General features: G+C 44.2%; 1 protein-coding gene across 1 annotated transcript in view; it reads left to right on the forward strand.

Moving 5' to 3' along the window:
• The window catches only part of furinb (furin (paired basic amino acid cleaving enzyme) b), a 91,093-nt gene that overhangs the window by 33,666 nt on the left and 32,694 nt on the right, over nt 1-24,733 (forward strand). The window contains exons 5-7 of the mRNA XM_060903532.1: nt 1,063-1,151; nt 7,690-7,862; nt 17,739-17,951. Coding sequence (XP_060759515.1) covers nt 1,063-1,151; nt 7,690-7,862; nt 17,739-17,951 — 475 coding nt within the window. The remainder of the gene's footprint in view (nt 1-1,062; nt 1,152-7,689; nt 7,863-17,738; nt 17,952-24,733) is intronic.

Below are 24,733 nucleotides of genomic sequence, written 5' to 3' on the forward strand. Positions count from 1 at the left end.
GGAAAGGAGATAATGCCATCCCACAGTTCCTTGTGGCAGCAACATTTAAAATGGCACACCATTCACAAACAAATAATTATATAAATAATGAAATATTAAATAATTATTCATACAGTAATTGAAACTCATGTCAAAAACCATTCTCAATGTGACAATCATTTGTTTCAGTTTTGTGACTGGTAGTCTATAGGCTTTTTTTAATTTCAGTTCCAAGTTTGGTAATGAAGTAATATTTTTCATTGTGTTGTCCACATCTATCTAACCCTCATGAAACAACACAGTAAGAACGCACGGCGCAAAGATGGAATGTTTTATCTCCTATTCTGTTTTTTGATACTTTCATGCCAATATTAGAGGACCTTCTTCTCATTTCTGTGAAACTGAAAGATCATTTGGATGTGCTAGAGAAAGATACATTCCATGTGTGTGCATGCACATGTGTGGGCAAGTGTGATAGCACACAGAATGAAATCTTTGTGGAAGTGGGGTGGGAAGCAGCTGGTTTGGGCAATCTCATGGAACCCACACTTGCAGAAAAACCTTTTATTTTCAGCTCAGCGTTTCTTTTGCAGCATGAGAGCTCTCCAGCCAGACCCAGTTGCTACATTAACAACAACACCCACCCACCCCCCTTGTGCTTTGACCCCGAATTCATAACAATATGTGAAGAAAAAGAATTTCACTGTATTGTTATGTATATGTGACAAATAAAGGCTTCTTCTGCTTCTTCTTCCTCTTCTTCTTCTTCTTAAGCTGTATTGCTATGGGAACAGGGACAAAAAAGCTGTCAAGCACGGTCATGTTTTATGGGGCTTGCAGTCTGACTCAAGCAATCAGATGCTAATGCTGTTTTATTCGATTATGTTTTTTGGCATTTAGTATTTATATTATGGATTGGAATTTGAGTTTAAATTTAATTGAATGTGAACTGAATTTGAATTAGATTGTATTGGGTGTAGATGAAAAACTGTTGGTTCACAAGGTGATGCCACCAAAGATGGATGAATACCTAAGAAGCCTCTCTCTTTCTTTCTCCTTCTCTCACACTTACTCTCACTTTAGACATGGGACTCGCTGTGCTGGAGAGGTGGCTGCTGCAGCGAATAATGGTATCTGTGGAGTAGGTGTGGCCTACAATTCCAAAATTGGAGGTGAGTGATGTGATTTGGGAGTTGAAATGGAAGATTTAAGTTGAATAATGATCTAATCTAATCTACTGTAGGTGCCTGACTGCTTTTATGTCAACTGCTAATCCTCAAATCTGACACAGCAGATCATAGTTATTGATTTCCTTTCTGTGTGTTTGTTCTAGATGATCTATCTCAATTACCCAGAGATACCTATACCATCTCAAATCTGAAATATCATAGTGGTTTATCAATATCATGCGTGGATATGTAGTTTTGTATTCCAGGCATAGACAACACAGGCAGCTGCTAGTCCTGAATTATCTGCCTTTCATTTTAATGGCATCATTTTGGACGTTTATAAATGTGTCTTTAAACACTGACTTAGATGCATTTTAGCAGAGAAGGCAATGCTTGTGTGGCCAGGTATCTGCATATATAAGGGGAGAGAGTAGATGCTGCTATATTAGTCTATCACAGTGCATTTGTGTTTAAAAAATGCGTGACTGGGGAGCTGAGTGCATTAGTGCCTCAACCTTGGTGACACCAGAGCGATACAAAAGCCGATTTCCATTCACTCTCACTTCTCTTCATTACTGTGATTTTGTCTGAAAAGTTACTGCCCGCATACTTATTTCAGCTGAGGGGAAAATCTCTGTGTGATCCTGACAGACATCTATTCATCAGTTCTTTCTTCCCTTCTATCTTTTGTTCTCTCTCTCTCTCTCTCTCTCTCTCTCTCCAATCTCTTCTTCTGACCTTGTTATCCTAGAATTACCTCCATTCTTTCATTGATTCACTCTTTGTGTGTGTGTGTGTGTGTGTGTGTGTGTGTGTGTGTGTGTGTGTGTGTGTGTGTGTGTGCTTTGACTTCATTTTCTCAGCAATTTTAAGCATTGCCAGTTCCCTCTATTGTGTCCTTCCCTTTGACACAGCAGCTACCAACAGGGGAGGGTGAGGGCTAGCACAAGGTTCCTCCAAGTCACATAAAGCCAACCACTGCATCTTTTCAAACTGTTATGTTCCTGCAGTGTCAGAGGGGAGCTGAACAGTCAGAGGAGAAAGCATGAACGTTCCTCTTCTGTATACATTAGCTCACATACACCTACAAATGGCTCATGTCGACAAGGGAGACCGTACATTTACATGTACTCATTAGGCAGATGCTTTTATGCAAAGTGATTTAAAATTAAGTTGAGCAGATGGAGGTTAAAGGTCTTGCTCAAGGGCCCAACAGTGGCAGTGCGGCAGTGCCGTGATTTTTAACTTTGATCAGTGGACTGAAACCTTAATCACTGAGCCACCAGTGCCTCAGAGCAAGAGCCATCATACCCACCCACAGAGCAGGGCAGAAATGTACTTCATTTCTATGTTTTATTCAGCATTTTCTAAAATAAAAAAGGGTGTTGCTATAACTGAAGATAATTGTAGTAAAGTGTTAATCAAATACAGCTGTGGTCAGAACTTTAAATACACTCATCACAGACATGAATGCCATGGCAATATTGGGCCTTCAGTGGCTTCTTTGAACTGTTCTTTTGGAATGGTCTTCAAACAAAGTGACTTCAACCAAATCAAAAATATATGAACTGTGCTTAAAAGTCAGGTCCATACCAGGAAGCCAAGAATTTAATTGAACTCTACTCATTCTTCCAAGAGAAGTGGTCAAATATCCAACCAGAATTCTGCCAGAAGCTTGTCGATGGTTACCAAAAGCATCTGGTCAAGGTGAAACTTGCTGAGGGACATGTCACCGAATTTTCAGTCCACTGTATGTATATTTTTGACCCCGTATGTATAATTTTGACACACTCTTGATTTCAGAAAACCCAAAATAAATTAAAACTTCTGCACCAAATTATATATATATATATATATATATATATATATATATATATATATATATATATATATATATATATATATATGAGTGATTCCACGCTTACGGGTACTGAAATGGGGACATGAACTTATTTTTAAAAATTCACCTAAAACCATTTCTTTTTTTACCATCAGGTCACAAAACATGTAATCTTTAATGAATGATATGTTAAAAGATAACTTTAATTTTCTGAGATATAATAACATATTTATATGCCAAAGTCAGAACATAAAAGAAGTGTTGTGGACATATATATTCTCAATTTTAACAATGTAGAATTACTTTTTGAAACATAGGAAGGTGATGTTTTAGCAAATATAATTAATAAACGTGCAGTAGAATAAACATACACATTCTTTCAATAAGATTAACATGGTATATAGCTAGATTGTAATTAATTTGTAACAGACGCGAGATGGACAATCGTAACAGAAGTAATGTAACAGACATCATTTTGGAACTCATAGGCTTGACTTTGGCATATAAATATGTTTTTATTACATCTCAGAAAATTAAAGTTATCTTTTAACATATCATTCATTAAAGATTACATGTTTTGTGACCTGATGGTAAAAAAAGAAACGGTTTTAGGTGAATAAGTTCATGTTCCCATTTCAGTACCCATAAGCGTGGAATCACTCATATATATATATCCCGATTCCAAAAAAGTTGGGACAAAGTACAAATTGTAAATAAAAACGGAATGCAATGATGTGGAAGTTTCAAAATTCCATATTTTATTCAGAATAGAACATAGATGACATATCAAATGTTTAAACTGAGAAAATGTATCATTTAAAGAGAAAAATTAGGTGATTTTAAATTTCATGACAACAGCACCTCAAAAAAGTTGGGACAAGGCCATGTTTACCACTGTGAGACATCCCCTTTTCTCTTTACAACAGTCTGTAAACGTCTGGGGACTGAGGAGACAAGTTGCTCAAGTTTAGGGATAGGAATGTTAACCCATTCTTGTCTAATGTAGGATTCTAGTTGCTCAACTATCTTAGGTCTTTTTTGTCATATCTTCCGTTTTATGATGCGCCAAATGTTTTCTATGGGTGAAAGATCTGGACTGCAGGCTGGCCAGTTCAGTACCCGGACCCTTCTTCTACGCAGCCATGATGCTGTAATTGATGCAGTATGTGGTTTGGCATTGTCATGTTGGAAAATGCAAGGTCTTCCCTGAAAGAGACGTCGTTTGAATGGGAGCATATGTTGCTCTAGAGCCTGGATATACCTTTCAGCATTGATGGTGTCTTTCCAGATGTGTAAGCTGCCCATGCCACACACACTAATGCAACCCCATATCATCAGAGATGCAGGCTTCTGAACTGAGCGCTGATAACAACTTGGGTCGTCCTTCTCCTCTTTAGTCCGAATGACACGGCATCCCTGATTTCCATAAAGAACTTCAAATTTTGATTCGTCTGACCACAGAACAGTTTTCCACTTTGCCACAGTCCATTTTAAATTAGCCTTGGCCCAGAGAAGACGCCTGCGCTTCTGGATCATGTTTAGATCACGGGCGATTGCTCTAAGACAACGAGGGAGGCTCAGCCTCCTCTAAAAATGCCCTTATAACTTTAATGTGTGCGTGAGTTTCTCCCCCTCGTGACAGCGTGATGCAGCGCAGCCTCAGTGGACTTCAATGGCATTTGGGAGCTATGCGCTTTTCAATCTCAAAATGCAAGATGATTATTGGACAAATACTGCAAAAATGCCCGCCTACGGAGTCTCATGGACTCCCAGCCTCAGTGGACTTCAATGGCATTTGGGAGCTATGCGCTTTTCAATCTCAAAATGCAAGACGGTTATTGGACAAATACTGCGAAAACGCCCGCCTACGGACTCCGAGCCTCACATGGGAGGGACATGGCAGTTTCCGCAAGGAGACTGGTGATTGGTGAAAGCGGCCGGATATTTTCTTTGATTGACAGCTCGTTTCAACTATAGACAGGCAGCGGTGAATTTCAGTTCAGTCCCATGAGGATTCGCAAGTGCTGTGGTGTATTGTAAGAGATCAGCTTACATTTCGATTTCATTCATTACATACAGTTTCTACCAGCTTTTTTAGTTTGTATATATTTTCATTGTAAATAAAGTGTTATCATTGTAAATATAGTGTTGTCAAGTTTGCTATCTTAGTTCCAGAAATTTCGTTTATTTGAGTGACTGAACTTGAGGGGGCTAGTCAGCTAGCAAGAAAGCTGCGCACGGATGCCAAGCATTACTGATTTAATTTTGGCAAAGCCATTTGCCAGTCTTCCTTTCGAGGAAAAAATTAAAATTAAAGAGACCAACGCCTCAAATTGACTTGGTGAAAAAGGTAGGGAATAATACTTGTTCCTTTCAGCTCTCATGGTACGAGAAAGTGAATTGGCTAACAGCAAGTGACCCACATCAACAACAGTAAATAGGCTACTTTAGTAATATGTCATGGATGGACCAAAAATATAGAATCTATTTAAAATGTTTATGTTGAGTATATTATATTGGAATATATATTTTTCTGGATATGAATTAAACACAGCTACAATTTGGAAAACATTTTTAAACAAAAACACAGCCAAGAACATTTCACACTACAGACCTGGATTAAAAGTGGAGGGTTATCAAAATTGTCAATAAAACATTTCTCAGTCAAAATAAGTAAAATATAGGGAAAGTGTCATTGAATGAAATGTGTGGCACCCAGCTCTACTGCTGAGGTTCCTGACAAAGAGCTGCTTTCAATAATGATCAATTTTTAAACAACATGCCACAATTTTAAAATATAAAATGTTAAAATATACCCGCCACACACACCACCATCATGTATATTGGACAGTAGATGGGCCAAAAGAACCTGTTATTTCACAGTTTGTGATGCTGCCAACAATCAGCCAGATCAGAGGCAAGAGTATGGGCAAAATTGATGTTTTTTCTTTTAAAATCTGGAAATATCGTAACCGACCAGCCTCCCGTTTGAAAGACTACCAGCCGCCACTGGTTTAGATACGGCTTCTTCTTTGAACTATAGAGTTTTAGCTGGCAACGGCGGATGGCACAGTGAATTGTGTTCACAGATAATGTTCTCTGGAAATATTCCTGAGCCCATTTTGTGATTTCCAATACAGAAGCATGCCTGTATGTGATGCAGTGCCGTCTAAGGGCCCGAAGATCACGGGCACCCAGTATGGTTTTCCGGCCTTGACCCTTACGCACAGAGATTCTTCCAGATTCTCTGAATCTTTTGATGATATTATGTACTGTAGATGATGATATGTTCAAACTCTTTGCAATTTTACACTGTCGAACTCCTTTCTGATATTGCTCCACTATTTGTCGGCGCAGAATTAGGGGGATTGGTGATCCTCTTCCCTTCTTTACTTCTGAGAGCCGCTGCCACTCCAAGATGCTCTTTTTATACCCAGTCATGTTAATGACCTATTGCCAATTGACCTAATGAGTTGCAATTTGGTCCTCCAGCTGTTCCTTTTTTGTACCTTTAACTTTTCCAGCCTCTTAATGTCCGTGTCCCAACTTTTTTGAGATGTGTTGCTGTCATGAAATTTCAAATGAGCCAATATTTGGCATGAAATTTCAAAATGTCTCACTTTCGACATTTGATATGTTGTCTCTGTTCTATTGTGAATACAATATCAGTTTTTGAGATTTGTAAATTATTGCATTCCGTTTTTATTTAAAATTTGTACTTTGTCCCAACTTTTTTGGAATCGGGGTTGTGTATATCTCATCTCATTATCTCTAGCCGCTTCATCCTGTTCTACAGGGTCGCAAGCAAGCTGGAGCCTATCCCAGCTGACTACAGGCGAAAGGTACACCCTGGACAAGTCGCCAGGTCATCACAGGGCTGACACATAGACACAGACAACCATTCACACTCACATTCACACCTACGGTCAATTTAGAGTCACCAGTTAACCTAACCTGCATGTCTTTGGACTGTGGGGGAAACCGGAGCACCCGGAGGAAACCCACGCGGACATGGGGAGAACATGCAAACTCCGCACAGAAAGGCCCTCGTCGGCCACGGGGCTCGAACCCGGACCTTCTTGCTGTGAGGCGACAGTGCTAACCACTACACCACCGTGCCGCCCTGGGTTGTGTGTACATACAGTATATACAGTATATAGATAGAGAGATAGATGTGTGTTTGAAAGAGAGAAAGATAATATTACACAGTCATGCAAAAATATGAAGTTTATCTTCAAGTGGTGAATATAAATTTCATATCTTCGTGTGACCATATAATGTTCTTTATATTATGTAGACATATCCACAAGAAATAAGCAAGTTAATCAAAAGAATTTTAATTTTGACCTGATTTGCCATTTTGACAACGTGCATGAGGTCAGCGGGACAACACTGGAAGTGACGTCATTGGAGTGAAATATTTATTGTGACACTATAGCTTGTGTCACAATAAAACAACGATTTTCACCTTTAAAGTGGTAGGCATGTTGTGTAAATCAAATGATGCTAATCCCCCAAAAACCAATTTTAATTCCAGCTTGTAATGCGACAGAACAGGACAAACACAAAGGGGGCTGAATACTTTTGCAAGACACTATATATATAAAAAATGTGTGTGTGTGTGTGTGTGTGTGTGTGTGTGTGTGTGTGTGTGTGTGTGTGTGTGCTGTTTAGTAATTGTGAGCTCTTCTTTCTTGGCAGGTGTGCGCATGTTGGATGGTGAGGTGACAGATGTGGTGGAGGCTCAGTCTCTAAGCATCAACAACCAACACATCCATATTTACAGTGCCAGCTGGGGCCCAGAGGATGATGGAAAGACTGTGGATGGCCCTGCCAAGCTGGCTCGGGAGGCTTTTCTACAAGGAGTCACTGAGGTCAGTCTGTAGAATTGCAAGTCAAGCTGCTTGAGTTACATTCAAATCATACAGAATTCTCCTTGCCTCTGCTGCCTCACATTTTAGTGGTCTGTCATGATCTGAGTGAGTGTGGTGACACTCAGCTGTTACAACTCAGTTAAATGTTTTGATGCAGCTCAGGACAACAGCATTCAAAGAGAAGCCCATTATCACAGAGTTCAGCAGGTCTGTCATGTATAGACAGATTTCCCAGATCTCTGATGATGGAAAATGTGCTTTGTAAATATTTCTGTTCATTGTGGGAGGGAGGTTGTTTGTTATCAAAGAGCAAGCACAGCTTCACTCGTCACATTGCTGCAGTTAATTCACATTTCTGTAAACAGCACAGTACTCTGTTGAAATAGACCCCTTCGCAGTAAACGTCATTCATACGTAAGCGGAAATTGCGCATGCAGCCTGGACCCAAAAAAGACTCAGAAATGCCTAGTTGTTGTGTTTTCGGGTGTCAGAATCGTAGCAGTGATGGGGTTAAAATGCTCAGAATTCCAGCAGGATCTCACCCATTCCAAAAAAATCGCCGACGTCTATGGCTACAAGCCATCAAACGTGTAGACTGGGATGAAAGCACCATCAAAAATGCGCGGGTTTGCAGCGCCCACTTCATCACAGGTAAGATCAGGCTATTTATTAAATCTTTCTTTTTTATTCTTTCTAGTCTTCGTTTATTGATGTAGCAAAATACTTTGGTAACGTTTGTCTGATTAGCTGGGTCATAGTTACACAATGTAATGAATATTGTTAGCATGTTAACTTAGCTTTGCATGCAATTTTGTTTGTAGGAGAGGTCTCGCTTGACTCAAGCAGTCCAGATTTTGTGCCATCATTATTTGTGTATGCCAAAAATTACAATTTTAAAGCAAGGATGGAAAGGTAAAATTGTGTGCCCTCACTCTAAATGCCAACTTACATTGACTGCTCTAACCTAGCTCCCACCCCGTTCAGTTTCATTTCTGGTCTCTGCCTCTTGCTTTTTACGCAGCTCTGATTTCTCTTAGCTGCACTCTTTACACTATCATTCCTTTCATGCCATTACCTCCTGCAAATTGCTGTTTAGTGTTGGTATTTGCTGTTGTAGCTAAAGCCACATTGCCATCACATGACTGGCATAATTTGATTAAAACAAAATGAATATGAATGTCCCATTGTTAATCAAGTTGTACATGCCCGCACATAACATAATCATATGCGTCTAAAGACTTGTAGGCACAAAGTTTTTCGTGGGTGTACACTGAAGTCTTGTCAATAAGGTATGAGTATATATCTGGCCATTGTATACCAGGGAACTTACTAACATCGTCCGTCCACTCTTTTATTAAATACGGATCCGGTAGGCGATGTCCACTTGTTAGAGTTAACTTATTTATGTAGCATTCTCGATCTTGTAACGACAATTGTTTGGCATAATCTGACAGCTCATAATGCCGGTCTATGGGCAGCGCCATTGTTTCTGGGTCCAGGCTGCGCGCGCATCCTGGCAACGGTCGGTTTGTTTACAAACATGCGAAGGGGTCTATAGGTGCCCATGGCTCAATTTTTCATTTATTTCCTTTTTTCTTGTTTTAAAGGAATAGTTCAGTTCAAAATTAAATGACTAAGTTGAAGTTGTTCAACCAAGATGTGACCTCTATACTTTTTCACTGGAGCTATAATGCTAATGTGGTCAACAATAAGGGAACTATCTTCATGCACACTACATGATGAGTGACATGACTTCAACTCCCATTGTAAGTGGCAATTTGATAGTCAGAATGGTTGTGTGAAGTAGGAGTTGATCAGTGAGCCTCAACCAGAATATATTTGAAAATGACAGTTATATAATTTAGTTTATGGCTCAAGAAACATTGAAAAATTGGTTAAATGTTTTTTGCCAAACTCTCATGAAGAGGGTGCTGAAACAATGTACTGTACTGCAGGCAAAGCACCCCCCCCCCCCCCAAATATACAGTGGTGCTTGAAAGTTTGTGAACCCTTTAGAATTTTCTATATTTCTGCATAAATATGACCAAGAACATCATCAGATTTTCACACAAGTCCTAAAAGTAGATAAAGAGAACCCAGTTAAACAAATGAGATAAAAATATTATACTCGGTCATTTATTTATTGAGGAAAATCATCCAATATTACATATCTGTGAGTGGTCAAAGTATGTGAACCTTTGCTTTCAGTATCTGGTGTGACCCCCTTGTGCAGCAATAACTGCAACTAAACGTTTCTGGTAACTGTTGATCAGTCCTGCACACTGGCTTGGAGGAATTTTAGCCCATTCCTCCGTACAAAACAGCTTCAACTCTGGGATGTTGGTGGGTTTCCTCACATGAACTGCTCGCTTCAGGTCCTTCCACAACATTTCATTTGGATTAAGATCAGGACTTTGACTTGGCCATTCAAAAACATTAACTTTATTCTTCTTTAACCATTCTTTGGTAGAACGACTTGTATGCTTAGGGTCATTGTCTTGCTGCATGACCCACCTTCTCTTGAGATTCAGTTCATGGACAGATGTTCTGACATTTGCCTTTAGAATTCACTGGTATAATTCAGAATTCATTGTTCCATCAATGATGGCAAGCCGTCCTGGCCCAGATGCAGCAAAATAGGCCCAAAACCATGATAATACCACCACCATGTTTCACAAATGGGATAAGGTTCTTATACTGGAATGCAGTGTTTTCCTTTCTCCAAACATAACACTTCTCATTTAAACCAAAAAGTTATATTTTGGATTCATCTGTCCACAAAACATTTTTCCAATAGCCTTCTGGCTTGTCCACATGATCTGCAGATGAGCAGAAAATGTTCTTTTTGGAGAGCAGTGGCTTTCTCCTTGCAACCCTGCCATGCACACCATTGTTGTTCAGTGTTCTCCTGATGGTGGACTCATGAACATTAACATTAGTCAATGCGAGATAGGCCTTCAGTTGCTTAGAAGTTACCCTGGGGTCCTTTGTGACCTCATCGACTATTACATGCCTTGCTCTTGGAGTGATCTTTGTTGGTCGACCACTCCTGGGGAGTATAACAATGGTCTTGAATTTCCTCCATTTGTACACAATCTGTCTGACTGTGGATTGATGGAGGCCAAACTCTTTAGAGATAGTTTTATAACGTTTTCCAGCCTCATGAGCATCAACAATGGTTTTTCTGAGGTCCTCAGAAATCTCCTTTGTTCGTGCCATGATACACTTCCACAAACATATGTTGTGAAGATCAGACTTTGATAGATCCCTGTCCTTTAAATTAAGCAGGGTGCCCACTCACATCTGATTGGGCACCCTGGAAAAGGAAAAGGGGGGGAAGAAGTGGGGTTAGGGTAAGTGTGTGTGTGTGAGGGGGAAGCAGGAAAGATATTGCACTTTATATTGCACATTATATTGCAAATTGTCCGGTATTGCTTATTGTTAGGCTAGGCTACTGCTCCTTCCTGTCCTCATGGATTAAAGTTTTCCATCGCTACGACGGATTTCCGTCAACTGGGAGCGCTAAAGGTCAGTAATGAGATTGATGCAGATCCGAGGGAAAAAAAATGGCGTGGGGGGTAGGCCCATAGGTCTGACACTGATGTGATTTAGAACTTCACCAAGCTGCTGTGATTGCCTATTGTTGAACCCTTTCTTGTGCTGTGTTTGAGTATATGTAAAGGAATAAGTTGTTGCGCTAGATAGGCCTAAATAAATAAATAAATGAATACAGCCTCCGCTACTGTCTAGTCCCGGGGAGGCTCGGCGTAGGCCACTGATGAAACTATTTGGCTGGCCTACTACTAGGCCACTAGGTTACTTGTCTACTACTAATACTAGGCCTTTTGTAGTAGTAGTAATAATGATACTTGCCTACTGAAAGGTGATCAGGTGAAAAAGTTGAAGCCGCAGCAAGACCTTTGCTATTAAGCCTTTTGTCGGTTAAACAGGCTTCGGCAGACAATGTTCTGGAAAGGCTGTGTTTTTCTTTGGTTTGTTTAGCCTACGATTTAATCTTTAAACATTATGGTTTCAGCAGTTCGCTTAAACATTGGAGGCTGCAGAGTCGGGCTGCAAGATTTCCCGACACTTGTTTGAGATGCCAAACTTCATAGTAAGGAGAAAATAATTCCACAGTATTTAGTGCCTCGTCAGTCTCAAAAATTAATAGTGAAGAACCAATGCGAATTAAGTCCCAAAAAAACATCTCGTAGGCCTATATTTTACATTTTCAAAAAAGTCCGGAATTGGAAGTCGGTCAGTGGAGTGTAATGAAGTGTCTCATTCACTAAGCACAAAAGGTCGGAAAACAGTGGAGAAAACAGCGATTGCTTAAATTGGCTACTAATGTTTTGCATTAGTAATTTAATGTATGTGACAAATTCATTGATTAAATAGATAAAGAAGCGAATACTCCGAAGCTCAAAATTCAGGAAAGTGGCTCCGGTGTCGCAAGTGCACAAGAACAGTTATTTGAAAGTTAACCTAATGAATTTGTGCGTGCGCGTGCGATTTCATGAAGAACCGGGACAATTGGCATTCGGTGAAAGATTCACACCTATGACTCATTATATTCGCGCGCGCCCTCTCGCCCACTGTTGCTTCGTTTTCCCGATTTACACGAGTGTCTGAAGATGGAGTTTTCAGAAATCTCCACTCTGCCCCGAGTTTGCAAAAGTAGCTGTTTTCAGTGACTGAAACCTCCATATAGGTGTGAATGAGAGGTGCAACCGAATAAATAAATGTGTCTTTTTTATCCGGCTACATGTAGGCTATCACTGCGCAAAGCTTCTAATGTTGAAATGGTAGTAATATTTGTTAAAATAATAGGCTAATTTCCACATTAATTGGTAAAATGGCACAAGGGATGTGATGGGGGGATGACTGTTTTATAAGGGGGATGATTTGAGATTTTTATTTCAGAAGGGGGATGCCTCCCCCCACATCCCCCCCTCAACTCGAGTACTGCGTATAAGGCCACCTGACATAGGCCCTTCGATTTCCATCACTAGAGCGCGTCAAATTACTTTCGGTTTTGCCAGCATGGACACGCTTCTTTTAAATGAAGGCACAGATGTGTCAGACATCGACAAAACGGTAAAGAATAAGTGGAGATGGGCTTGGCTAAATGAAATGGGCGATAATGGCAAGCCATTTATGCCGCTTTTCCACTACCAACGCGGCTGAGTTGGGCTGAGCCGTGCCGTGCTGAGTTGGGCTGAGTCGAGCTGAGTGGGGCTGTTGGAGTTGCATTTCGACTACAACCGCGCTGAACCGTGGTGGCTGGAAGTGGGTGGACACGTTGAGTGGAGTTAGCTGGCTGGAAGTGGGTGGACGTCACGTGATGTCGTTAGGTGGCGCAAACAGTGACATCAGTGACCTTTTAAGCGGTAATCTCACGACCCGGATAGTAAACAATAAACATGGAGGACATGGAGTCGTTAGTGTTGCTGTGGCTTGTTGTCACCGATAACGCCAACAGATACTGGCAAGAGCGTATAGATGAGGTGAGGTGCATAAGGCTTCAGAAATTCTCGTAATTCGTAATTCTTCTTCTTCCGGGTTTACGGTGTTTACAGATCCCAGCATGCTCGCGGGGCATGTGTGGGCATGTGAGGACACTCCTCCTCACCAATCAGTGCACAGGGAAGTGTCTCCTCACGCCCCTAGCCCCACTCAGCTCGGTTTGTCTCGCTTCAGCCCCACTCCAAAACCGTGCGAGTTTTGGGTGCTAAGTAGGGCTGAAGCGAGCTGAGGCGTGCTGTTCTGAGGTAGTCGAAACGCGAGCCGTGTCGGGCTGAAGTGAGCTGAAGCGAGCTGAAGTGAGCTGAAAAAGGGTAGTGGAAAAGGGCCATTTGTTCATGGTGCAAAAAGATGAAAATGGCAGGTGTGTGCTTTTGTGTAGTTTGCCATAAAAAAAAGTCTATGGAAGCAATGGCAAAAAACTAGATGCCTTTGGCTTCACTGCTAAGAAGCAGAAAAAGTGAACTTTCACTTTACTTTTCTTGTTTCCTGGTTTTATGTCAACAGATTTTCTTATTTTTCTTTCTGTTCCACTCTTTTGAAAGCATGGTTCAAGTTCGACTGCACTTGCACTTTTCTCTTAACCACTGTTGTGCATTACTAAAGTATTGTTGAAATAAATTTGCACTTTGCGCTGAAAACTTGATGTTTCATCATTTATAGCCAGTAATAACAATGGTAAAGTCTTGCCTTAGCTTTAGTCATTGTTAAAATTATGTAAATGTACTATAAGTAGGGGCCGAGGGGGTAATGGACAACACGGCGTTTAAAATTTGACGCATCGCTGACGTGGTAGGGGCCAACGACATGGAGCTTTTTTTTCAGTCAGATTATTTTTTTTTTTGCTTTAATCCATGTGTCCTCTGTCCTCCTGTTACCCCTCCTCCCCCCCAGAGAGGAGTTGTACAGTCTGATGGCGTGAGGGACAAAGGAATTTTTGAGTCTGTTCATCCTGCACTTGGGAAGGAGCATTCTGTCACTGAACGGCTCCTCTGGTTGCTGATGACGGTGTGCAGAGGGTGACTGGCATCGTCCATGATGTTCAATAGTTTGTCCATAGACCTCTTCTCTGCCACCGTCACCAGAGAGTCCAGCTTCATGCCGACCACAGAGCCGGCCTGCCTGATCAGTTTGTCCAGCCTGGATGTGTCCTTCTTGGATGTGCTGCCCCCCAGTACACCACGGTGTAAAACAGGACACTGGTGACCACAGACTGATAGAACATCCACAGGAGTTTCCTGCAGATGTTAAAGGACCGCAGCCTCCTAAGGAAGTATAGCCTGCTCTGTCCCTTCCTGTATAAGTGATTGGTGTTGCAAGTCCAGTCCAGCTTGCTGTCCAGCCACAGCCCGAGGTACTTGTAGGAATCCACAGCCTCCACCTCGACTCCCTCGATCAGAACTGGTCGTGACCTTGGTCTGGACCTCCCAAAGTCAATGACCAGCTCCTTGGTCTTCGAGGTGTTGAGCTGCAGATGGTTCCTGTTGCACCACACAGCAAAGTCCCTCACCAGGCTCCTATACTCCTCCTGTCTGTCATCACTGATACACCCAACGATGGCTGTGTCATCGGCAAACTTCTGAATGTGACACAGCTTCGAGTTGTAGCAGAAGTCCACGGTGTACAGGGTGAAGAGAAGAGGGGCCAGCACTGTGCCTTGTGGTGCTCCAGTGCTGCTAATTACAGTGTCAGACGTGATGTCCTTCAGCCTGACGTACTGCGGCCTGTCAGTGAGGTAGCTGGAGATCCAGGTGACCAGGCAGGGGTCCACTCACATCCTGTTCAGTTTGTCCTGAAGCAGTAGGGGCTGGATGGTGTTGAAGGCACTCGAGAAGTCCAAGAAGAGGATCCTCACTGTGCCATTTCCCTTATCCAGATGCGAGTGGGCTCGGTGTAGCAGGTAGAGGATGGCTTCTTCCACACCAACACCTGCCCGGTACACAAACTGCAGACAGTCCTGGGCATGTTGTACCTGGGGTCTGAGGAGGCTGAGGAAGAGCCGCTCCAACGTCTTCATCAGATGTGAAGTGAGTGCCACCGGTTGGAAGTCGTTCAGCTCGCTGGGCCAATTCTTTTTGGGAACTGGAATGATACATGATGTCTTCCAGAGGGTTGGCACTCTCCCCAGCTGCAGGCTGAGGTTGAAGATGCATTGGAGTGGTTCACCCAGTTCAGCAGCACAGGTCTTCAGTAGTCATGGACACACCTTGTCCGGGCCTGCTGCTTTCCTGGGGTGAAGCTTCCTCAGTTGACCTCTGACCTGGTCTGCAGTAATGCATAGAGGAGTCCGTGTTGAGGTGGGGGAGGAGGGGGCTGCTGTGATGACTGGGGGGAGGTGTGTTGAGGGAAGAAGGAGAGATGGCTGCAGTGAGGGAGAGGGTGGGGGGGACGTGGGCTGGTTGAACCGATTGAAGAAGTCATTCAACTCGTTCGCCTTCTCCACTGTCCCCTCAACGACTCTGGTCTTTGTATTGTGGCCTGTGATGGTTTTCACACCTTCTCAGACCTCCCTCATGCTGTTCTCCTTCAGCTTCTGCTCCTCCTTTCTCCTGTAGCTGTCCTTAGCTTCCCTCATGCAGCGTTTCACCTCCTGCTGTGCTGCTTTCATCGCCTCCCTATCCCTGCTCCTGAAGGCGGCCTTCTTCCTGTTGAGGACAGCTTCGACTTCCTGTATTACCCATGGCTTGTTTTTAGGGTAACACCGTACAGTCTTAGTGGGGGAGACCACGTCTGCACAGAAGTTGTAATCTGTCAGACAGTGTGTCAGCCCCTCTATGTCCTCACAGTGTGGGCTAAGCAGCACATCCCAGTCCGTGATGTCATAGCAGTCTCTGAGGGCATCTTCCATTTCAGGGGACTGCACCTCCTGATGGAGCTAGTTGTTACAGGCTGCCTTTGAACCAGGGGGGTGTACTTCGGCTGTAGAAGAACCAGGTTGTGGTCAGACTTCCCTAGTGGGGGGAGGGGTGTGACTCTGTATGCATCCCTCACATTAGCATACAGCAAGTCAATTGTCCTGTTGTTCCTTGTTGGATAATCCACAGCCTGGTAAAAAGCAGCCAAAGTAGAGTCCAAAGTAGCATGATTCAAGTCCCCAGAAATGATGATAAATGCCTCAGGGTGCTGTGTCTGCAGCCTTGCTGTGACAGAGTGAATCCTCTCACATGCAGCGGCTGCGTCTGCCCTCGGAGGGATGTAAACACAGATGGTGATCACGTGACTGAACTCCCTCGGCAGATAATATGGCCGCAGGCTAACGGCTAGCAGCTCCAAGTCTGGGCAACATAAGACTGTCTTTATGGAGATATGTCCCGGGTTACACCAGCGGTTGTTAACATAAATGATGAATCCCCCACCTTTGCTTTTCCCGCATGTGTTAGTGTCTCTGTCGGCTCTCACAGCAGTGAATCCCCGCAGGTCCGCGTTAGCATCCGTTACAAGGTGTGTTAGCCATGTCTCCGTAAAGATAAATAAGCTGCTCTCCCAATAAATTCGCTGGTTGTTCAGAGCAGAAAGTTCGTTGACTTTATTCGGCAGCGAGTTCACATTCCCCATGATAACGGAGGGAATGGATGGTTTGTAGTGCCGCTGGTTGTCCGCTAGCCTAGCCTTTAGCTTAGCTCCAGCTTTGCAGCCCCTGGGTTTCCTCCTCAGCTCCGCCGGGATGAGGTGTCCTATCCCGGCTCGTCCCATTGTTTTCAGGGCCAGCAGCTCCTCTCTCGAACAAGTGAGAAAACTGGCTCCTGGTTGCATGTTAAAGTTAAATATATAATATGTAATATTGGATCATTTTCCTCAATAAATAAATGACCAAGTATAATATTTTTGTCTCATTTGTTTAATTGGGTTCTCTTTATCTACTTTTACGTAGGACTTGTGTGAAAATCTGATGATGTTCTAGGTCATGAAATGTTAATGCTATTATAGTGTGGAGAACATTTTGCTAACATAGTTTGAGTCCTCTTTGAGGGAAGCATCACAGCAAGTTATTCTCACTGATCACCTTTATGAAACCTATGATGAAACATTTCTATCCTGATGGGAATGGTCTCTTCCAGGTGACAACGCCCCCACCCACAGGGCATGAGGGCTCAGTGAATGCTTTCATGAGTATCATGTATCAAAACACCAATTTCCCTTCAGTACAGTTAAAGAGACTTGTAGAACCTGTGACAAGCAGTTTTGGTGGCTTGTGGTGGCCCAACATCTTATTAAGACGGTTGTTTGTTTGTTTGTTTGTTTGTTTGTTTGTTTGTTTGTTACACATCTATATGTGGAGAATGGAGGATTTATGTGCATATGTATTTAATCCATTATGGTATGCAAAGTAAAACAAGTATCTGTGCCATATAGGGTAGAGGCGGTCTGGGTTCTATTTTCGTGTGGGCGTCAGGTAACGGTGGCCGGGAGAAGGACAGCTGTAACTGTGATGGCTACACCAACAGCATCTATACACTGTCCATTAGCAGCACAACTCAGTATGGCAATGTGCCGTGGTACAGTGAGGCCTGCTCCTCCACACTCGCTACCACCTACAGCAGTGGCAACGTCAACGAGAAACAAATTGTGAGTATTGCACACACTCATGCTACATTTTGGCTGAAACTGAGATTCAACCCACACTTGGCTAAAAACCAAAGACTAAAATCTAAATGTCACATTTTATTATCATTATCAATTTGCTTTTATCTAATGTCATCCATACTAACAAGGATTACAACCATAAGCAAAGCAAAAATTTTCAGTCCTTTAATCAAGTTTATGCGTCTTATTTTATTTTATCTTTGTTAAGATTGCGCTGCGTGCTGTTCAGATGCGTTACCAGGAGATCTCCGAGGACAAGAAGAGAGCGAACCACATGAGTTAAATCGATCTGGTTTATTCTCTGCGTGTCCTGACACATAGCTGCGTCAGGGCGTATATATACACACTTCTGCATAGGGAGTATCAGCAGTAGAAAGTTATGGAATGTGTTTTGCACACTCAGTATCAAGGTCACACAGGAGTTATGCACAGTTCAATAACCGAGAGAACATACTCTTTTGCTTTTCTCTGTACCTTCTAGTTTCACTGAAACCACATTCCTGGTTCCTCCTGTTCTAGGGGGTGTATGGTCTGCTCTTTCATGTATAATAAAACAACTCCTTATATGGTGAGTTGACCAGGATATGAAATAGGAACAGAACATACGAAAGTACAAAATGTACAGAGCAGCACGTATTATCTCTGGCCTAAAGTTAACCCTAAACTGCTACACTACACGACAGTCACCCTTGGGCCGCGCATTTACAAGAGTAGGTTTAGGAGTATTCAGGATTATATTCTTACAATCCCCTCTTTAATACTCTGACGCAAGCCCAGAGTATTATTCACACCCCAGTCTTGGCCGACAACCTTACCTCTGGGTCTGTATTGTCTGTCAGGAAAACCTTAATTTGAGTATACGAGGGCCACAGGCTGAGCCATGTCATATTAACCTTAGAGTAGTTAGACGGGGCTATTCGGACCGGAAAAGGATCGCTGCTGTCATGGGGTAACAAAGAACACACATAACAAGGTATACTCATATTCATTGATGTTTTTACAGTGAAGTTTATATATTTCCAAAACTCGTTATCCCTTGGGTCCCGGTGTATTGCTTGTGCGGGTAACCCTGCCCCAAGCGTTGAGATCAGCACGATGATGAAGAAAGTCATACTGGTCACTGACTTTGTTCTCTAATGCTCACAGGGTGCAGACGGCGAAAAATATCACAGGCTCCCGTGCTTTTCAGACTCTTCAGCCCAGAACTTTGCAAGACTCACCAACCATCCCCTCTTTGTAGATCAGCCGAAACTGGATTGCTCCAGATGCTGGAAGGGGATCCCTGAAAAGGCCGTCAGCTATTGTCACAGCAACTTTCTGAAACACAAAAGTCTGTTAAGCATCAACAATATAGATTTCTATTACATTGGAGCCTTCTTTATTCTGCTGGCATGGATCCACTGTGGAAAAAGGTCCGTTAGTACAGCCGTGCGAGTTACAGCGAGTACATCGGTGGGCCCACTGTAGGGTGACTCCTCCATGGGAGCGTTTAGTTTAGCGAATCTCTTTACTAAAACTCTGTCCCCTACCTCAAAGGGGTGAGTGTGTGCCTCTGGAATGGGAGGCTTTTTGGAATTTACTCTCGCCCAATACTCATCCAGCACCCGCATGAGACCCACCGCGTACTCGCTGAGATGTACTTCAAGATCACCCGTTCCTATAACCTGCATGCCTCTACGCCAAGGGACAGGAAAGGGGCGTCCCATGACGAGCTCGTACGGAGATAAATTGTCGAGAGCGACCTGAGCAGTCATGCGCATATCAGCGAGGACCAACGGTAAAACTTGGACCCAATTTTTCGTGCCTGCGTCTTGCATAGCCTTACGCAACTTACCCTTAATTGTTCTATTCGCGCGCTCCACAATGCCAGAGGACTGTGGATGGTATGGGATATGAAAACGCCAATTGATCTTGAGGTCTTTACATAGCTCCTGCGTTACCTTAGAGGTGAACGGCGTTCCCTTATCAGAGTCAATTCCTACCGGAAGACCGTAACGTGGGATAATTTCCTGTGTAAGTTTGTTCACTGCTGTTCGGGCGTTCTCTTTGCTGCACGGGAAAGCCTCAATCCACCGTGAAAATTTGTCAATCATGACCAAAAGGTATTTGAACGGGCCCTGCTTTGGCATGTGAGTGAAGTCGATCTGCCATTCTTGGAAAGGCGTGTCGGGTATGGGAAGGTGCTGATGTACCGCGCCTGGTTTAGATAGATTATTCTGGGCGCACGTTAAACACTTGTCCAGAATGTTGTGTGCGTCTGTGTGCAAATTATTGATGCAGAATGTTCTGTTCATATCCTCCACTACCCCTCTTCGGCCGCGATGAGTGGGACCATGGAACTCGCGGACGAGAAAGGGAGTACAGTGACGAGGTAAACAAAGACGGCCCTGTGCGTCAAGCAAAACGCCACTCTTCTCTGTCGCGCCCTGGGCGTCCCAGAACTGTGTATCTGCCACAGAGGCCGAGGCCTGGATAGAAATGAGATCTATGTCAGGTAAGACAGCGCTAACCATGCGATCAGTAGAAACTAAAGCGCAATTAAAGCCTGGAGGCAGGACACCGGATGCGGCTGCAGCTTTAGCGACTCGATCAGCGAATGAATTGCCCTTTACTTCAAATGAGTCCCCTCTTGTGTGCGCGCGTGTCTTAACAATGGCCAACGTGCACGGAAGGAGACAGGCGGTGATTAAATCAGTAACAAGTGAAGAATGAGAAATGGGCTTACCGTCGGCTGTCGTAAACCCCCGAGACGCCCAAATGCGGCCGAAGTCGTGCGCCACGCCGAAAGCGTAGCGTGAGTCGGTGTAAATAGTAACGTCTGTGTCTTGAGCCAAAATACATGCGCGAGTCAAAGCATAGAGCTCCGCAGCCTGAGCAGAAGAAAAAGGCAAAGAATGAGCTTCAACAATTTCATCAGGGAGGCGACAGACAGAGTAACCACACAGGAACACACCATCCGCAGGGCGGGAACAGGAACCATCTACAAAAAGAGAATCGTCTGTGGAAAGAGGGGTGGTGTGTAAGTCTGGGCGGATGCTAGTTTCAAAAACGATATTAGAAAGACAGTCATGTGAGTCAAACGCAACATCGTCATCCTGTGAGTTAAGAAGACGCTGAAGAGCGTGGGCGACAGAATCAAACGACGAGGAGGGCTTAACAGTGAGATGCTCTGTGGCCAAAAGAATAAACTCATAGCCAGAGCGACGCTGAGCAGACAAATGCTGAGTGCTAAGATTCCGCAGAATGTACACGACGTCATGTGAAGTGTGTAAAATGAGCGGATGCGACAAAACAAGTTTTTCAGCGTCCGTGACCATGAGAGCACACGCAGCAACAGCCCTAAGACAGCCAGGAAGCCCTTGTGCCACAGCGTCAAGAGTTTTAGACAGAAACGCGCAAGGTCGCATGCCCCCCCCGTGCTCCTGAGCCAGCACCCCAGAGGCGGTCCCCTTCTGTTTGCACACATACAGGTGAAACGGCAAACGATAGTTCGGCAGCCCGAGAGCAGGGGCGGAGCACAAAGCTTGCTTCAGAGCCTTTAAGGCCGTTAGCATGTCCTCAGTCCAGACCAGGGGCTGAGTCAAAGGATCTGAGTGACTTATAGCTGAACGCAAACACTTGTCATAGATTGAACAGTCAGGGATCCATTGACGACAGTAATTGATGAGGCCCAGAAATGCCATGAGAGCGTGCTTGGTTGCAGGTACCTGAGTGTCCATAATGACTTGAACGCGTTCCGGGCTAAGCCTCCTGGAACCCTGGGAGAGGTCATGTCCCAAGTAGCGAACAGTTGTGAGGCAAAACTGCAACTTCGTGCGGGAGACCTTGAAACCCTTCTGCGCCAGGAGTGTGAGGAGAGACAATGTGGCGGCAGCACAAGCGTCTTGATCCTCCGCCGTTACCAGAAGATCATCCGCGTACTGGAGCACCGTGGAGTCCCGGGGAAGACAGAGATCAGCCAGCGCGTCCCGCAATACGGCAGTGAAGACCGCCGGTGAGTCAATGAAACCCTGTGGCAACCGCGTCCACGTGTATTGTCTTCCCCTGTGTGTGAAAGCAAACAGGGGCTGAGTCTCATGGCCCACAGGAACACTGAAAAAGGCAGAGCACAAATCAATCACAGAGAAATAAGCATGGTCACACGGAATAGAAGACATAAGAGAAGGAACGTCAGGGACCACTGGAGCCACGGGAACGATGAGTTCATTTATTTTACGTAGATCTTGAGTGAGGCGCCATGTGCCATCCGGTTTTGGGACCGGGTTCACTGGGGTGTTATACGGGCTGACACAAGGAACCACGACACCTTGCTGCAAAAGAGATTGTAGAACATTGTCAATACCATCGAGCTTACTAGGAGACAGAGGGTATTGTTTAACATAAACAGGTGTAGAGTGTTTAATAACAGCTTCATACGGAGAGCAGCTCACAGAGCCCACATCGTCCTTATGATCCGCCCACAGGGTGTTAGGAAGAGCAGAGAGAACAGGGGAAAGAGCTTGGGACGTACAAGCAGCGTTCAGAATGTTATGTGGCAGCACAGAACTGGATAGAGCAAAAACATCAGGCGGAGCACCGTCCGGGGTATCAACAATCATGTGTGAGCCGCTAAAGGAGATCGAGAGTCCGAGAAGACTCATGAGGTCGCGACCTAAAAGATTAAAAGGGCACTCTGGCATAAAAATGAAAGAGTGTGAAAAACGCAATGAAGGGTCCAGAGTGCAGATGACAGGTAAGGGTGGTGTACAACTAGAGTCAAAAGGAACCCCTTCTATCCCCACAGAGCTAACAAACCGTGTAGATAAAGGACCCTCATAATCCCTCCCTACTGAGGACATAGTGGCCCCAGTATCAAGTATAAACGGATACTCCCTTCCTGCCAAACACAGAGGCACAAGAGGGAGCTCCGCGTTACGAGGAGAGCTAAAAGAGAGATTTAACATGGCAACGGCTGTGGATTCCGTACCCTGGGGGCAGCCCTATAGCGGGGCGTGATAGCGCTGGTCCTGTCCGTTATTCTGCCGATAGCCCTTAGGTCCGGGATTCTGGCCTTGCAACACATCCCCTAATTCTCCCGTCCTACTCTGCTCATCCCTCCGCCGCGCATAGCATTCCCTCATCCAGTGGCCCTCCTTTCCACAATAGTGGCACCTGCCTGTTTTCTTCCGGTTCCCACCCGGCCATGTGCGAGGCCCGGTGCGTGTTTTGTCATTATTATGACGATACGACCCGGGGCCCTGTGGGGCCACAGATAAACATGCTTTATTAGTCTTACAATCTAACAACCCATCACTTTCCATTGTCCTCAACCGTTCACCCGCTTGGCGAAGGACCAAATGAGTCCTATCGCTCAAGTGATGTTTCAAAACGTTCTGAACCTCAGGGCGGCAGTTAGATAAAAAGGTGGACAGGAACATTGGATTGGGTTGAGTCATGTCCAATTCTAACCCACCCAGGTGCTGCCAAACTTCACCAAAACGTTTCCAAAAGGCCGACGTCACTTCTGACTTTTCCTGTTTACAGTTAGTAACCTGCGACAGATCACGGTTCGCTTGTTTCATAGCCAGTAAATACCTAGTTAACTGCTCACGCAGGAGCTGCAAAGCATTCGGTGTGTCCCTCCAAAAAAATGTCGACACGGTGCGCTGACGCGGACGGCCACCTTCCTGAGCCGGAGCTATTTCTTCCTTTATATTCATAGCGACGTCATTTCTAGGTTGCAACACATCGACTATTTCGAGCAAACGCTCCTCATCATATAATCTGTGTCAACTGATGAGGTGTTCAAGTGTGCGAGCTGTACAAGGTGTTTTGGAGTTTGTGTGAGCTGATCTGAACAGAGCTGCCAGACATACACATACAGAGGGCTTCCAAACCCATACTGCACACTACACATTTCACTTACTTCAATAGTTAGTCCATCTGGAGTGGATGTGAGATTTACTTCTAATTTGCACATTAAATCATGTGCTAACAAATTTACTGGACATGTATATGAGATGAGGAATGAGTGGGACGTAACTATTCCTCCCTCGCTTTACATGGGAGGTTAACTGAGAAAGTTTTGGTTTTAGAATAGCCTTTAAAACAGGTCTCGGGGTGTAAACACCCTTTGATTTATCCCATACCTTCTTCATGTCAAACCATTTATCATACCCTGCGCGCATATAAGGGCGGTCCCAATCCGGATCGCCTAAGCTTTCATAAATCATACGGTGCGCTGAAGCAAGAAAGCCTGGATTAAACGTCCCATCACGGGGATACGATGGAATCTGAGGATTTGCCTCCGTCCACCCAGCCAAATTGTCCAGCCACGGCGTAACGTAATAGCCTAAACCACACTTATTCATCCATTCCGCCGGGGTGTCTGTGACCTCAGGTTTAGGATACGAGCCCCCCATCGTACATTAAAGCAAACGGATCTGAACAGAAACAAACAGCAGATATTTATCTAAATTTCTATAGCACGCTCTTCCTGGACTCGAACCAGGGAAAACAAAGCCCTCCTTAGGGCACTACACAAATTTCTATAGCGCGCTCTTCCTGGACTCGAACCAGGGAAAACAAAGCCCTCCTTAGGGCACTACGGAACTACTTCCAACCAGGTAGTCAATCAAACATGTCTTACCTGATTGAGAGTATCACGTCGGGGTCACCAAATTGTTAAGATTGCGCTGCGTGCTGTTCAGATGCGTTACCAGGAGATCTCCGAGGACAAGAAGAGAGCGAACCACATGAGTTAAATCGATCTGGTTTATTCTCTG

The sequence above is a fragment of the Neoarius graeffei genome, chromosome 2, assembly GCF_027579695.1.
Source record: "Neoarius graeffei isolate fNeoGra1 chromosome 2, fNeoGra1.pri, whole genome shotgun sequence".
Taxonomy (NCBI): Eukaryota; Metazoa; Chordata; class Actinopteri; order Siluriformes; family Ariidae; genus Neoarius; species Neoarius graeffei.